General features: G+C 47.2%; 1 protein-coding gene across 1 annotated transcript in view; it reads left to right on the forward strand.

Annotated features, from left to right (window-relative positions):
- Positions 1 to 3632: 3632 nt before the first annotated feature.
- Positions 3633 to 13403, forward strand: part of KIAA1755 (KIAA1755 ortholog) — a 42081-nt gene continuing 32310 nt past the window's right edge. Inside the window, exons 1-2 of the mRNA XM_061209814.1 lie at positions 3633 to 3909; positions 3978 to 4141. Of these exons, the coding sequence (XP_061065797.1) occupies positions 3633 to 3909; positions 3978 to 4141 (441 nt within the window). The remainder of the gene's footprint in view (positions 3910 to 3977; positions 4142 to 13403) is intronic.

A 13403-nucleotide genomic window follows, 5' to 3' on the forward strand; every position in this document is an offset into this window, starting at 1 on the left:
GCTCAGTGCTGTGTTAGTTGCAGCCTCTGAGAAACAGAAGCCAGAGACAGAGTTAGAAGTGCAAGGGATTCATTGGGGGTGATGCTTGTGAGGAGGATAAAGGGGAGAGGGAGCAGGGAGAGTCAAGGAAGAGCCTTCAAACCATGCCACAGGTTCGACATCTGTGAAAGGAAAGGGGAAGGAAAGAAGGACTGGGTAGAAAGAACTTCGGCCTGTGCTAGAGCACTGAGGAAGTCTCAGCCAGCCCAATGGGGAGCTCTGGCACAGAGGCTGTTTACAGAAGAGTCCCATATCAGGCAGAAGGGGTAAACCCTTGTACACAGTGTGCTCAACCAGGGGCTGCCCAGGAAGCATGTGGCCTCAGCCACAAACTGTATCTTGAGTCATCCACAGCTCACCGAACTTCCTGCAGCAGGCTTTCTGTTGAAGGGACATGTGAGTGGCACACTCCATGGCTGATACAATACCTTGGAACCTACTCATTTTAATAAGGGCGTGTAGGGGGCAAGATTCAAACCAAAGCCTTCTGTCTGCAGAGCCTGTGTCTTCTCCAGTGTCAATCTTCCTTGTACATTAGGGACCACAGATGGTAAATAAGCCTTGTCTGTAACGCCAGCTCATATTGATTGGTAGCAGCTGCCTGGGCTCTGTGTTGAGGAGGATTCTGAGGATGCTTTTAGGTTCAGCAGGAAGTTCCATGATTGATTAATGATGTCTACTGTGGGTAGGAGAGGCGTGAATGTACACATGTGTGCCAAGTATTTGCTATCCTGATAGTAGGAACAAATAAATATTTATTGAATGAATAAATTCTGAATCCCGTGACATTTTAAAGAAATTAGGCAACTGTCTTCCCCCAGGTAAGACTGTCCCCTGATGACATGTCCTGGCATCTGGCCCTGGGAATCTCAGAATCATAGGTAGAGCTGCCACTTGCCAGGGACCTATTATACGCCAGGCACTGTGTGAAGCCCTTTCAATGCATTATCTCATTGGATTCTCACGAAAATCTCATGAGGAGAGGATTATAACCTCCATTTTATGCTGAGGATACTGTGGCCTCAATCTGTGCAAGGCTACTCAGCACATCAGTAGCAGAGCCCATTTCCACATCCCTTCCCGGTTTTCTCCACTCTACCATACGTAAGACCGGTGATGGATTTTGTTATTTCTCCAAATTCAGTGTAGCAATTGGAGCAAGATTCAGTTATTCATTTACCAAAGAGAGAGGAAATGAATACTTGAATAGTCCTTGGAAAATCCTTTGGAAATTTCCTGAGAGATGAACCAAATCCAATCCAGCAGTTAAGCCCGTGTATTTAGAGGCTGATTTCACAACCATTCATCCCTAACATAAACACCACCATTTTATGTGTTGTATATTAATTCTGCTGTGTACCAGACACAGTGCAAAGCACCTTACACTCATTAATTTACTTAATCCCCACCATGATCCTATAAGGAAGTAAATATTATTCTCTCTGGCTTACAAAGGATGAAGCTGAGGCTCAGGAAGGTGAACTTATTTGAGGTCACACACAATATGAGGCCAAGGGTGTATGGATATGTATGTGTGTGTACATTTTTGGTTGGATGTGGAATTGAACCATCTAAGTAGAAAGTATTTTTGGAAGAACATGTGACAGTAATAAAGTTGCAAAGAATGTCAAGAGACCCAAGGAATGGACTTTATAATGAGCACTTGTGGTTTATATGCAATTTCAGATCCATTCCCACCCTTCATATGCAAACTAATTTCCTTTTGGATGACCAGCTGTTCCAGATATGTTCAGGGTTAGTGGAACCTTGGGCACGTGGCCCAATGAGCATCTCTCTTTTAAGTCTTTGAACCTGTCAAGGAGAGACGCATAGCTTGGGATTCATTGTGGTAGCACAGGGAGGTAGTTCGTACCATCATTTCTAGAAATGGATAGCCTTGTCCAATTTTGGACTCCACAGTTAACTCCTATCCAACTTTAGGCAAGCTACATAACCTCTCTGTGCCTCAGTCTTTTCCCTTCATCTGTAAAATGAGGACAATAATAGAATCTTCATCATAACTCTGTATTACACACTTAGAGAAGTACCTGACACAAGGAAAGTTCTACTTTGGTGTGTTTGTCTGTCTTGATGTAATTCCATCGGTCATCAAGGGTTTACAACTCATTCCTGCCAATGAGACTCCTGGAGCATCTCACTTATCTGGTGCTTTTCAGAGGATGGACCCTAGCCTTCTCGCTGATTCTGTGAGCACCCGATACTCCACCAGTCCTTCATTTCTCTGCCTAACTAACTCACACTCAGTCCTGCTGCCTGCAAACCCAGAACACTAGATGTCATGTCAATTCTGTCTCACTGCAAAGCTGGAACTCTAGAACCTCCAAGTTATGATCCCCCCAACTCCCAGCGGAATTCTGCACCTGACATCAACAAGTCTATTCTCTCGAAAACTCGGGTCTGGAGTAGTGATACCAAAACCATCCAGACCGGCTCTTGCAGGTTGGAGAAGGTTTATTTGATTGCTGAATACGTACCATCGAGGGATTCCCCCAGGCTGAATGGCACTGTGAAGCTAGTGGGGATTCTTAGTCCCGAATTAACAATGAACAAATGGAGGTCCAGGGATGTGAAGGGACTTGTTAAAAGTTACTTAGCAAGATGGAATGGCTCCTAGCTCCGGTTCTATCTGCTAAAAGACTGGTTAACCTATGTGGGTTGGGAGATGGGCTGTGAAGGTTGCTTGGACTTTGAACTTAAACCCTTACTACTATACTCTGCTTTCAGTTCTTCACTTACTCCCAATTTTTTTAAGCTTAGTACCACCTCGGGGCCTTTGTACATGCTTTTTTTTTTTGCCTGGAGCTCTGATTCTCCCCCTTCATCCCCCACTCTTCACCTAATTCCTTCCCCCTTTAGATCTAGGTTTCTCTCCTCCTTCCTAGACCACCAGCTCTAGGCTGATCCCCCTACTGTGCCCAATGCTAACATTTGTCTGTTTCCTTATTAGCAGTTCCCACACTCAGGTATTACTTTTTTGTTTTTCTGTTTCTTGACAATCTTCCCCACTAGGTTGTACATTACCTGAGGGCAGGGGCTCTGTCTTGCCCTGGCTCAGTGCTTCGTACAATGTTTGATAAAGTAATGGGTGAATCCGAGAGTCATCCAACCAGAAATAACTTTAGTTACCGTCTAGTTTCCCAGTCTCCCTCCAAAGCTGAGGCCTAGCAGGGAACAATGGCTTGGCCACAGTCACACAGCCAGTCACTATTTGAAAGAAACAAGACCAGAACTCACAAACAGCCGCCATCATCTCTAAGCCACGAGTTGGGTGGTCATGGTGCGGTGTAGGTGGGCTTCACAGGGGAAGGGCGTTGGGACATATGCTTACTCCTCGCCACCAAATCTAAGAGGCAGGTACTATCATCACCATCATCACCATCACCATCAGCATCCCCATCTTACAGATGAGGAAACTGAGACTTATAAGAGTTGGTGACTTGCTGGAATGCCCCAACAGGCAAGTGCATGAGGAAGAGATTCGACCCCTGTTCTGAATCCGAAGTCAGTACGCGCTTCACCCAGTGTCTGGACTGCGCTGGAGCCTCGCTCTGTAAAATGGGCGCTTCCCGGGGATGGACGGGCTGCGAGACAAGGGAGGCGGGAGCGCGGGGAAGGAGAGAAGAGCAGCGCCGGCTCGAGTTCCCCTTGGCAGCCGCGCGGCCCTGGGCCGGGAGGGGGGCGTCTGGTTCTCATCACACGCCGCGGCGGGCGGGGTGGGGGAAAGGCGCCGGCTCCGAGGGGCGGCCATTGGCCGCCGCCGGGTCCCACGCGGGGAGCAGCCCCCGCCCCTGCGGCCGCCCTCGGTGATGGCCCGGCCGGCGCCGCCCGCGGCTCTTCCCGTCTCTCCCTGTCTCCAGTCTCGGTCTCCGCGCGTCTCTCCCGCACCCCTTCTCTCTGTCTCTCTCACCATCTCCCAGCTCCCTTCGGAGATGAGGCAGGGGTCGGCGCCCAGGGCCAGCCCGCTTCGCCCGCCCCAGGGCTAGGCGGGGGGCCGGGGGCTGCACCGGACAGACCGACGCGCGGACCGGACCCAGTGAGCCGTCGCCCAGGAGAGGAGCAGTCGCCGCCGCCGCCACCGCTTGTACCCCGTCACCATGGTAACGCCTGCCAAGGCCTGGACCACCTTGCTCTGTCCCCTTTTGATGGGGCAGAGCCCTCGAGGGGGTGTCCAGGGCAGACCCCCTACCTTTGACACTGAGACAACCCTCAATTCCTGGCTAGGGGTCTGTGCTTAACTGCCTCCACCAGCAGGGGAAGGGTGGAGGGTGCAGGAATCCACCTCTGGCAACGATGTCCTCGCCATCTGTCCGTGTGTGAAGTGGATGGAATAAGATTGGATGTCCGGTAAACTTTGATACTGCCCCATCCCATAGCACAGATCAGAGCTGGAAACCTACCTCTGGACCTTGGACAAACTTGGGGTGGTGTTGCATTTCAGACTTGGGGCTGAGGGTCAGATATGCCCACTGTTGCCACATGAGTTTGGATGGGGATGGGGGTTAAAGTCCCCTCTCAGCCCAGTCAGGCAGCACAGGGCAAGGAGGGTTAGGGTACAGAGTGGAGAGGAGGGAATTGTTCACCAAAACTTGGGGTGGTGTTGCTCCTTTAGACTCAGGGCAGCAGTGTCAGATCTGCACATGGGCCCGACATGAGGTGCTCCCATGGGAATTGGGTGGGGAGGTAGGCCTAGGGGAGGGGGAGGATAGAAGGCAATACCCCACACCATGTCTTCCTGGGCTGGCACCTCAAGAAGGTTGCGGTGTTGTGTGTTTGTGTTTGTGTCAATATCTGGTAACAGAAAATGAAAGAAAAGCCTGTTAGCAGGGAATCTCAGCCCAGCTCCAGCCAGGCCGAGGAGCCCCAGGCCGGTTCACAGGAACAGTAGGGATTTGGAAAAGGGCTGTGGGGACAGGTCGTGGCTTTAGCCCCTTGACTGTGATCGACCAGGTTGAATTTGTGTCGGTTGAATTTGTGCACACGCAGAATTCTATACAGACATGTTCACACATACACACAGAGAGCATCCAAACATGCTCCCACTGACTCACACGGCTGAATACACGTGCCCTCTCACACACGAGCCATGTTCACCTGCTCTCCCAGATTGCTGGAATATGAGCATACACCTGCATACATACTACAGACATACTGCAAAACCAGGCTCCTAAATCCGTGTACCGCAGGGCAGGTGTACACACACACGTCACTCTTGGAGCTGCTGGGCAGTAATCATCATAAGCTAATGGTTATTCACCTCTCACCACAGGCAAGGCTCTGAGCTGGGCAATTTACATGCAGGAGATCACGTAACTCACACCTACTCTAACAGTAAACCTGCTGGTGTCTCCACCCAACAGATGGAGACCCAGGGCTCTGGGAACTTAACTGGCTGCCCAAGGTCACTCTACCAGGAAGTGGCAGTTAGGATAGCCTGAATTCTGAACCTGACTCGGCTGTCATGGCCACCCCAGAGCCACCTGCACCAAGTGGTGTTTGCCAAACTATGCCTGGCTTCAGACTTAACCCAATTATTAGCTTTCGAATCCAGAAATTCCTTGCTGAACCCCAGACCCCTCAGATCAAGGGTCAGGCACTGGGTGGCTCCTCTCAAAGGGTGAACAACTCTTTTCTGAATGGGAGTGAGGGACAAGTTTTCCTCCCACCTTTGTCTTTAAATATTAAAGGTTGTCACCTGCCCATCTCTCTGGCATCACCTCTATACTCCAGCCACTCTGACTTTGGTTCAGAGCCTCTTGTGTTTCGTGCTCCCTCCTGCCACAGGGCCTTTGCACATCCTGTTCCTGCTAAGTGGAACACCTTCCCTTAATGAATTCCTATTCATCCTGTGAATCTCCACCCAAATGTCACCTCCTCAGGAAAGCCTTTCCCGATCCCCCGACTTTCACTCTAGCATGCTGTATATCTCTCCTTCATGGTACCCATCACAGTTGTAATGTTTGTGGGGCAATTTGATTAATGGCTATTTAGTGTTCTGGGGCAGCCCAAGGTCAGAGCATCTTATGACAGGGATGTAGGGTTTATCCCATCCCACATTTCTGAAATTTCAGTATCATCATAACAAATTTTGCATATCCACTTACTGGATAAGGTATTATAAAAAAGTTATAAAATTTACTACTTATTATTTGCTTAATATTTTTCTTTAAATCAACTTACTTTATAAACTGAAAAATATATTTAAATAGGAAATTTTATATCATGACCATGAAAAATCAGTATTCATTGTCATAAATAGAAAGTAACTGTAAAAATACATACAATGAAGGCAAATATATGTTAGAAAATTCTGGCTCGATCAAGTTGGCTATGGATGATTCTAAGCCTGAGGACGATTTTCTTTTTCTTAAAAGGAGTAATAACTAAGTGTCTGAGAGGTGTTCAGGATATACTGGCACTGAACTTTCTCTTTGGTGTCATCAAGAGGACTGGGAGAGAATTGAAGTAACTTTCTTACTGTGATTTCACGTCAAGTTCGTGGCCTCCCCACATCGTCTTGTGGGCCACCTGTGATCCCATCGCATGCTTTGAGAAAAACTGATTGAGTCCAATTCAGTTCATTCAACATTGCCAAAGTACTTACCTCATGGTGGTCCCCCAAAGTACCTACTGTGTGCCAGGCCCTGTGTAAGGATCAGGGCCTGGAGATGAGTCAGCCCTGCTCCCTGCCTGGGGGGCTTGCAGTCCCTGGTGAAGGCAGACCATTCATTGAGAATTCTGTGCTGTATGATGGGTAGTGGGAGTCCGTCCCTTTGCCTAGAAGCACATGTACCATGAAAAAGAGATGCGGGTCCAGCAGGGCTCTGAAGGGTGGGAAGGAGCTCACCCAGTCTGGAGAGGGGTGAGTGGGAGCTCAGGCAGTGCTTCCCAAAGTGAGGAACCCACCATGGGTCCTAGGAGGGGAGACTTTTGATGGCACTTAAATACACATTTTTTATATAGCTTTTCAACTTAATGGGTGTTAGGAAGTGATTTAAACAGCACAATCACATGATAATAAATACAAATAAATTTAAGTTGAAAATGAAGTGACAAAAAGACTAACATGAAGTAAAGAATTAATATTAAGGAAACAATAAATTAGGTTAGGTGAACAGCAAGAAAAACTCATGAACGCGACGCATGGGTCTTTGGGAAGCCCCAAGCCACAGTGTTGTGTGTATTAGACATAGGAAGGGTATGCTGGGTGTAGATTGATGGGCAACTAATGCCAGGCTGAGTTGCTCAGGCAATGGGGAGCCACTCAAAATCGTTGAGCAGTAGAGGGTCACAGTTGGATCTGTGTGTTAGAAAGACTATTGTCGTGGCCAAAGGGGAGCCTGGCCTGGTGGCAGGGAGGCTGGGGGAGAGGCAGAGGAACTGGGAGTTATGTGGGTAGGTTCATACCCCAGCTCTACCATTTACTTGGGCTCAGTTTCTTAATCTGTAAAATGGGAATAAATATACCCATCCCATAGAGTTGTTGGGAAGATGAAATAAAAGAATGTACAAAAAGTTCTTAGGATAAGGCATGCCACAGAAGCCTTGCCCAGTAAAAAGAAGCTCTAGTAAAATTGTTATTATCCTTATGTGGTTTAGGTGGGGGATGGTGAACCCCAGGGCAGAGGCAAAAGGGATAAGAGGGAAAGGAACAAACACAAAACTAAGGCCCAGAGAGGTGAACTGACTTGCTCAAGGTCACACAGATGATACATAACAAAGCTGGACTTGAATGTGGGTCTTCTAACGCCCACCTGCTTCTCAGTTCACTGCATCTGGGTTGTTTTGCCAGTTTCTGAAAGGTTTTATTAAGGAGCCAATTCTCACTCATACTTCCACCCACACAAAAAAGGATTTAAAGCAGGAGAAGCTTTAGTTGGATGTGAGCAATAACTTCCTGGCAGCCAGAGCAACAGAACGCTGGGTTTAGACTCTCCATCCTGGAGAAGTTCAAGAGGAGGGCCCCTGGTAGTTGAGCCTGGTGGTCGCAGCTTGACACCCACTGGGCTGCATCTGGCTCACAGATGTGTTTGGTTTCGCCAACCTTTAAAATTTGGGGAGGTTTTACTAAAATTTCAGTAGACCTGGCAATGCTGGGCAAAGGCAACTCTTGGCTGGAGCTGATGAGATGCGGTGTGCGCCCCAGGCCCCACCACTCCCTATTGTTTCCCTGACACTGAGGCCGACTGTCAGGGGCCACTTACCAAGGGGCTAGAGGGGTTATTTTCTCACACTTGGACCAATTCCGTCTTCCATGTCAACTCTCAGGCCCCCGTAGGTATTTGTATTTGTGGCTGCTGGTTTAGACCCTCCCTGGACCTGAGTAGGGAGATGGATGAGACAGACCTTTGTAACCTTTCTCACCAACTGTGGGTTAACTGATCCCATTTGGGAACCATCACAGCTCCAAACCTTCCTGAACCTGATTGTACCTTGAATTCTAGAAAGGCCCCGCTTGGAAGGGCCCTTAGAGATAGATAAGCCCAATGGTCCCATTTTACAGATGGGGAAACTGAGGCTAAGATAACCCAGTGAGTCAAGGGTGGAATCTCACCTTCCCTAGGCGTTTCTGCCACGGAGGAGAGCAGGGGTTGAAGGTAGTAGCCCTAGGACACTGCCTACCTCAGATTTCCTCAGTTCTCTCTCTTCCCAAGCTAGGAGGTGTCGATGCTAAGTGATGCTAAAATCTTTGCCTGTTGGAGTAAATGGATAAATCTGGACCTTTAAGAAGAGTTCAGCCCACCTCTCAGAAGGCCCAACTAACAACATCTGGTGAGACGATTTAAAAAGGGAACCAGACTTAAAAACACACACACACAATCACACTTTTATATCCCCACCCCCAATTATAAGAGCTCTACAGTCTGGTAACAGAACGTTTGGAAAATCCAGCAACTATGAGGAAAATTAAAACTGTGACTTACAAGGCCCCTGTCCCTCACAGCCCTCAGGGGTAACTGCAGTTAACACTTTATTTCATGGCCTCTCGGCTTACACACATTTTTACACAGTGGAGATCACACTGCATGGGAAATTTTTTAAAAATTCCAATGGTCAGAAGAGTAGTTACTGCTGGACTGGGGGCTTGGCCTGGGAGGGGGCTTCTTTCTGGGGTGGCGGAAATCTTGTCTGTCCATCTGGGTAGTGGTTCCAAGGGTACATGCAGAGGTAAAAATGCATCAACCTATGCACTTTATACTTGTTTATTTTACTTGATAAGACTTAAGATCACAATAATAATAGAGGCTCATTGCAAAGACATTGATCAGAAATTTACAAACACCTGTACTCCCACTCCTCCCCTGCCCAGACAGGACTGCTGGGAACAGACACTCTTCTGTGTCCTTTGGCACCATACAAGTTTCCTTGGGTCAGTCCAGAAGGTCTGTGAGCATCATATAGGCGCCAGCCCCCTTGGTGGGCTCCATCTCTGGCCCTGAGTCACAGGGGAGGGGGCTGAAGGGCTTCAGATTGGCTCTGGCCTGTGGCACCCTCTTCTTTCTCAGCTTCACACCATCTCCTGCCTCAGCTCCTGTCGAGGAACAGTTAAAGTCCCGGCTGGGCTGCGCTCATGCGGGAGGAATGGAAACATGTCGATTAAGTTTCACGGAAATCATTTTGAGGGGCCCACGTCTGGCCGATGGTGTTTGGGTTCCTGTGGTCCCAGGCTGGGCTGCCCGTTTGATTTTGAGTGGAGAGTAGCCAGCTTTCCTCCCTGCAGCCGCCTGGGCCTCGTCACCGTGTGCTTCCCCCAATACTTGGACAGCTTATGAGCCCCTGGGGCTCAGGCCTGTAGCAGGTAATGCTCTGGGCAAGAGCTCGGAGTCCCGTTGACTTGGAACATTCTTCCTTTTTACTGGCTGCCCCTTATATGGTTACAGTGTGCGGCCCGCTGAGCCAGTGTGCGAAAGCCAAGGCGTTCCAGGCTGCAAGCCTTGGTCTGTGAGAGGTAAACATCATTATTGGGCCCCACTTGAAACAGTGAAGGATAGACAGCTGGGAAGGCTGCCTCCAAGGCTGGTGGCTGGTGGTGGCCCCAAGGCAGACACCCAGGGACAGAGGCAAAGGGTAGACTTGACCCATCCAGACCTGCATTGGATCCTGGCTCTGTCTTTCTCCCCTTCTCTGTGATCCTGGACCAGATAAAGAGTCTTAGTTTCTTTATCTGCAGAATGGGATGTTCCTGCTTTGCCCCTAGGATGGTTGTGTGGCCAAGAAAGAGAATGTGAGTAGAGGGCCTGGTGAATAGCAGGCACCTAGAAACTGTCATTATTATGGGGGTGACCCTTGTGGATTCAGGAAGGGACCAGGAGGGGAAAGATGTCTTCAAACAGAGGCTGAGACTTGAGCTTTGTCCGACAGGATGAGTAAAAATAAATAACAACAGCAAAAACAACAGCAGCAACAACTTTACTTTTCTTAAGACTCCTATATCTGTTATCCCCTTCTATCTCCAGAATAGTCATCTGAGCAAGGCAGGATGGGAACTAGAATCCCCATTTACAGATGGGGAAACTGAGGCAGGTCACTGTTTTCCGGAAGTTGGAATGCAGACCAAAGTTGAGACACAGGTGGTCACAGACCAAAACCAAATAACATGGAATCGTGTGGTAAGAATCAGTCTCTTTTGAACTCTCCTCTGATCTTCTGAGGACCCAGGGAGAAAGTCTCCCTCTGGTGAAAAGATGTCTTTAACACCTTTCTAGGGTGTGGCAATCTCCTTTTGGAAGAAAGAGAGATGTCTTCACTTTCAGGAGATCACCAGATGTCCCTACAATTTAATGGTAGTATTTCTTTTCATTGTTTACTTTTTCTTGTCAATATTTTTTTTACTGAAGTATAGTTGTTGTGTTAATTTCTGCTGTACAGCAGAGTGGTTCAGTTATACATATGTACACATCTTTTGATATTCTGTTCCACTATGGTTTACCATAGGATATTGAATATAGTTCTCTGTGCTATACAGTAGGACCTTGTTATTTATCCATTACTTTTTCTTTTAAAAATAGTTTATTTTTCTAGAAATTGAATGGTAAAAATAGATTTTATATAATAAATGTGTAATTATTTTATAGTTCTATATTAAATTATTTATATAAATATATACTTACATAAGATATATACATAGCTATTATAATCATACATATAAATATACTTATGAATAAATATAAAAATATATATTTAAATAAATTTTTAAAATATAAATACATATATTTAAATAAATAAAAACCACCCAATGCATCATTGATTTATTTTTGGAGTTACATTCTATTTATGCCAATTGATACTGATTTTTCCATTTAAAGTAGTGATATCCATATAATAGTAACTATAATCTGACTACAAAAATAGAAGTGATGGCTGTTGTTTAAAGAGCACCTACTAAGTGCTAGTCCTGTGCAGAGAATCTACATGTATTCTCTCACTCAACCTCACTCAACTCTTTAAGACAGGTACAATGACAGTCTCCAGGTTTTTCTTTGTTTTATTTATTTATTTAGCTGCGCCGGGTCTTAGTTGCAGTGTACAGGATCTAGTTCCCTGACCAGGGATCAGACCTGGGCCCCCTGCATTGGGAGTGTGGAGTCTTAACCGCTGGACCACCAGGGAAGTCCCAATCTCCAGGTTTAAAGATAAGGAAACTGAAGCAGAGAGGGGCAAGTAACTTGCCAGGTCACATGACCAGTAAGTGGCAGAGCCAGAATTTGAACTCGGGCAGTCTGGCCACATTCTCATAACCAGTATGGTGACATAGAGTCTCCATTTGAAATGCAATTATGTACATTTTTTAAAGTAAGTGGATTTGGGGAAAAACAGTAAGTGATAATAGTACAAAAGGTATTCAGCTATGCTAACATTCATGAAGGTGACAGTGAATGATTAAATTTCCAAAAACAAAACAAAATAGAGCTAGCCCAACTCCATGTGCACACGAGGAAAGAGGCCCAGAGAGGGAAAGCGCTTACTCAAGGCAGCACAGTGAAGTAGAACCTAGGAGAGGGGAGGGATGTGGCAGGGGAGGGGTATTGGCCTAACTGACTTAGTGTGTCTATGTATTCACGGATGTCAGAGATGTCAGATAGGGTCCCCCAACTTCCTCTCCTCACTGCTGTCCTCAGTACTACATGGTCGGGAGGGGAGGTGGTATTGGGCATGCTTGGGGTTTGGCCTTGCTTGGAGGGAGGTGAGGCATTGGAAGAGGTCACGAGACCAGATGAGCCTTTCCCTGTTCTGCCAAATTGAACCCGCACCCCGACTTCAATGTGAAAGTAGCCCCTCCTGGGCTTGTACACTTGTGTGTGTGTGTGTGTGTGTCCCCTCTGGGCTTACCAGTGACAGTGCCAGGACACTCTTTCCTTCAGAATGGGGGCTGTAGACATTCATTCATTCCTTCATTCATATATTCATTCTATAGATAGCGATGGAGGGCCTACCTTGTGCGCAGCTCTGTGTGGGTGCTGGGAACACAGCAGTGACACCAACATCTGTCTAAATGCCCTGGGCTAGCGTCTCCTATTTTACAGCCTCCTGGCATTAGAATCTTTCTGGGATGGAGACATGCTCTCTTCCTCTCCCTCAAAGTCTTTATTTCCCTGTCTCCAGGGGCCTCATTTATAAAAGTGATTTTTCTGTTCTAAATAAGCTCCCTTTATGCTGGATTCTTGTTTATTCTCATCTTCCTTTACATCCTTCAGCGATAGATAGACTCAGAACTTGCAGCCAGTCTGGGGCAACCAGAATGGCTTTCATCAGGCTTTTTTAAGAGTCGAAAATCACAACCCTTGGATCCTAGTACCATACCTGGTTGGGACCCTCTGGCCTTGTCCCACTTGCCTATTTTACAGATGGAAAAGGTGTGATTCAGAGAGGGACACTTTATTTATCCCTCCACATTTACTGAGCACCTATATTGTGCCAGGCACTGAAAACCCTAGAAGAATAGGAGTCAGTGCCAGCTGTGTTAGTTTCCATTGCTGCTGAAATTAATGACCACAAATTTAGTAGCTTACAGCAGCATAAATGTGTCATCTTGCAGCTCTGTAGATCAGCTGTCCAACATGGGCCTCGCTGGGCTCAAATCAAGGTGTTGATGGGCTGCATTCTTTTCTGGAGACTCTCAGTGAGAATCTGTTTGCCTTTCCCAGCTTCCAGGAGTCGCCCACATTCCTTGGCTTTGCCTCCGTTTTCAAAGCCAGCAGCATTGCCTCTCTCTGATACTTCTTCCACAGTCACCTTTCCTTCTGACTCTCGCCCCTTCTGCATTCTCTTCTACTTTTGAGGACCCTTGTGATTGGATTGGACTCACTTGGATAATCCAGAATAATCTCCCTACTTTAAGGCCAGCT

Source organism: Eubalaena glacialis, chromosome 13, assembly GCF_028564815.1.
Source record: "Eubalaena glacialis isolate mEubGla1 chromosome 13, mEubGla1.1.hap2.+ XY, whole genome shotgun sequence".
Classification (NCBI taxonomy): Eukaryota; Metazoa; Chordata; class Mammalia; order Artiodactyla; family Balaenidae; genus Eubalaena; species Eubalaena glacialis.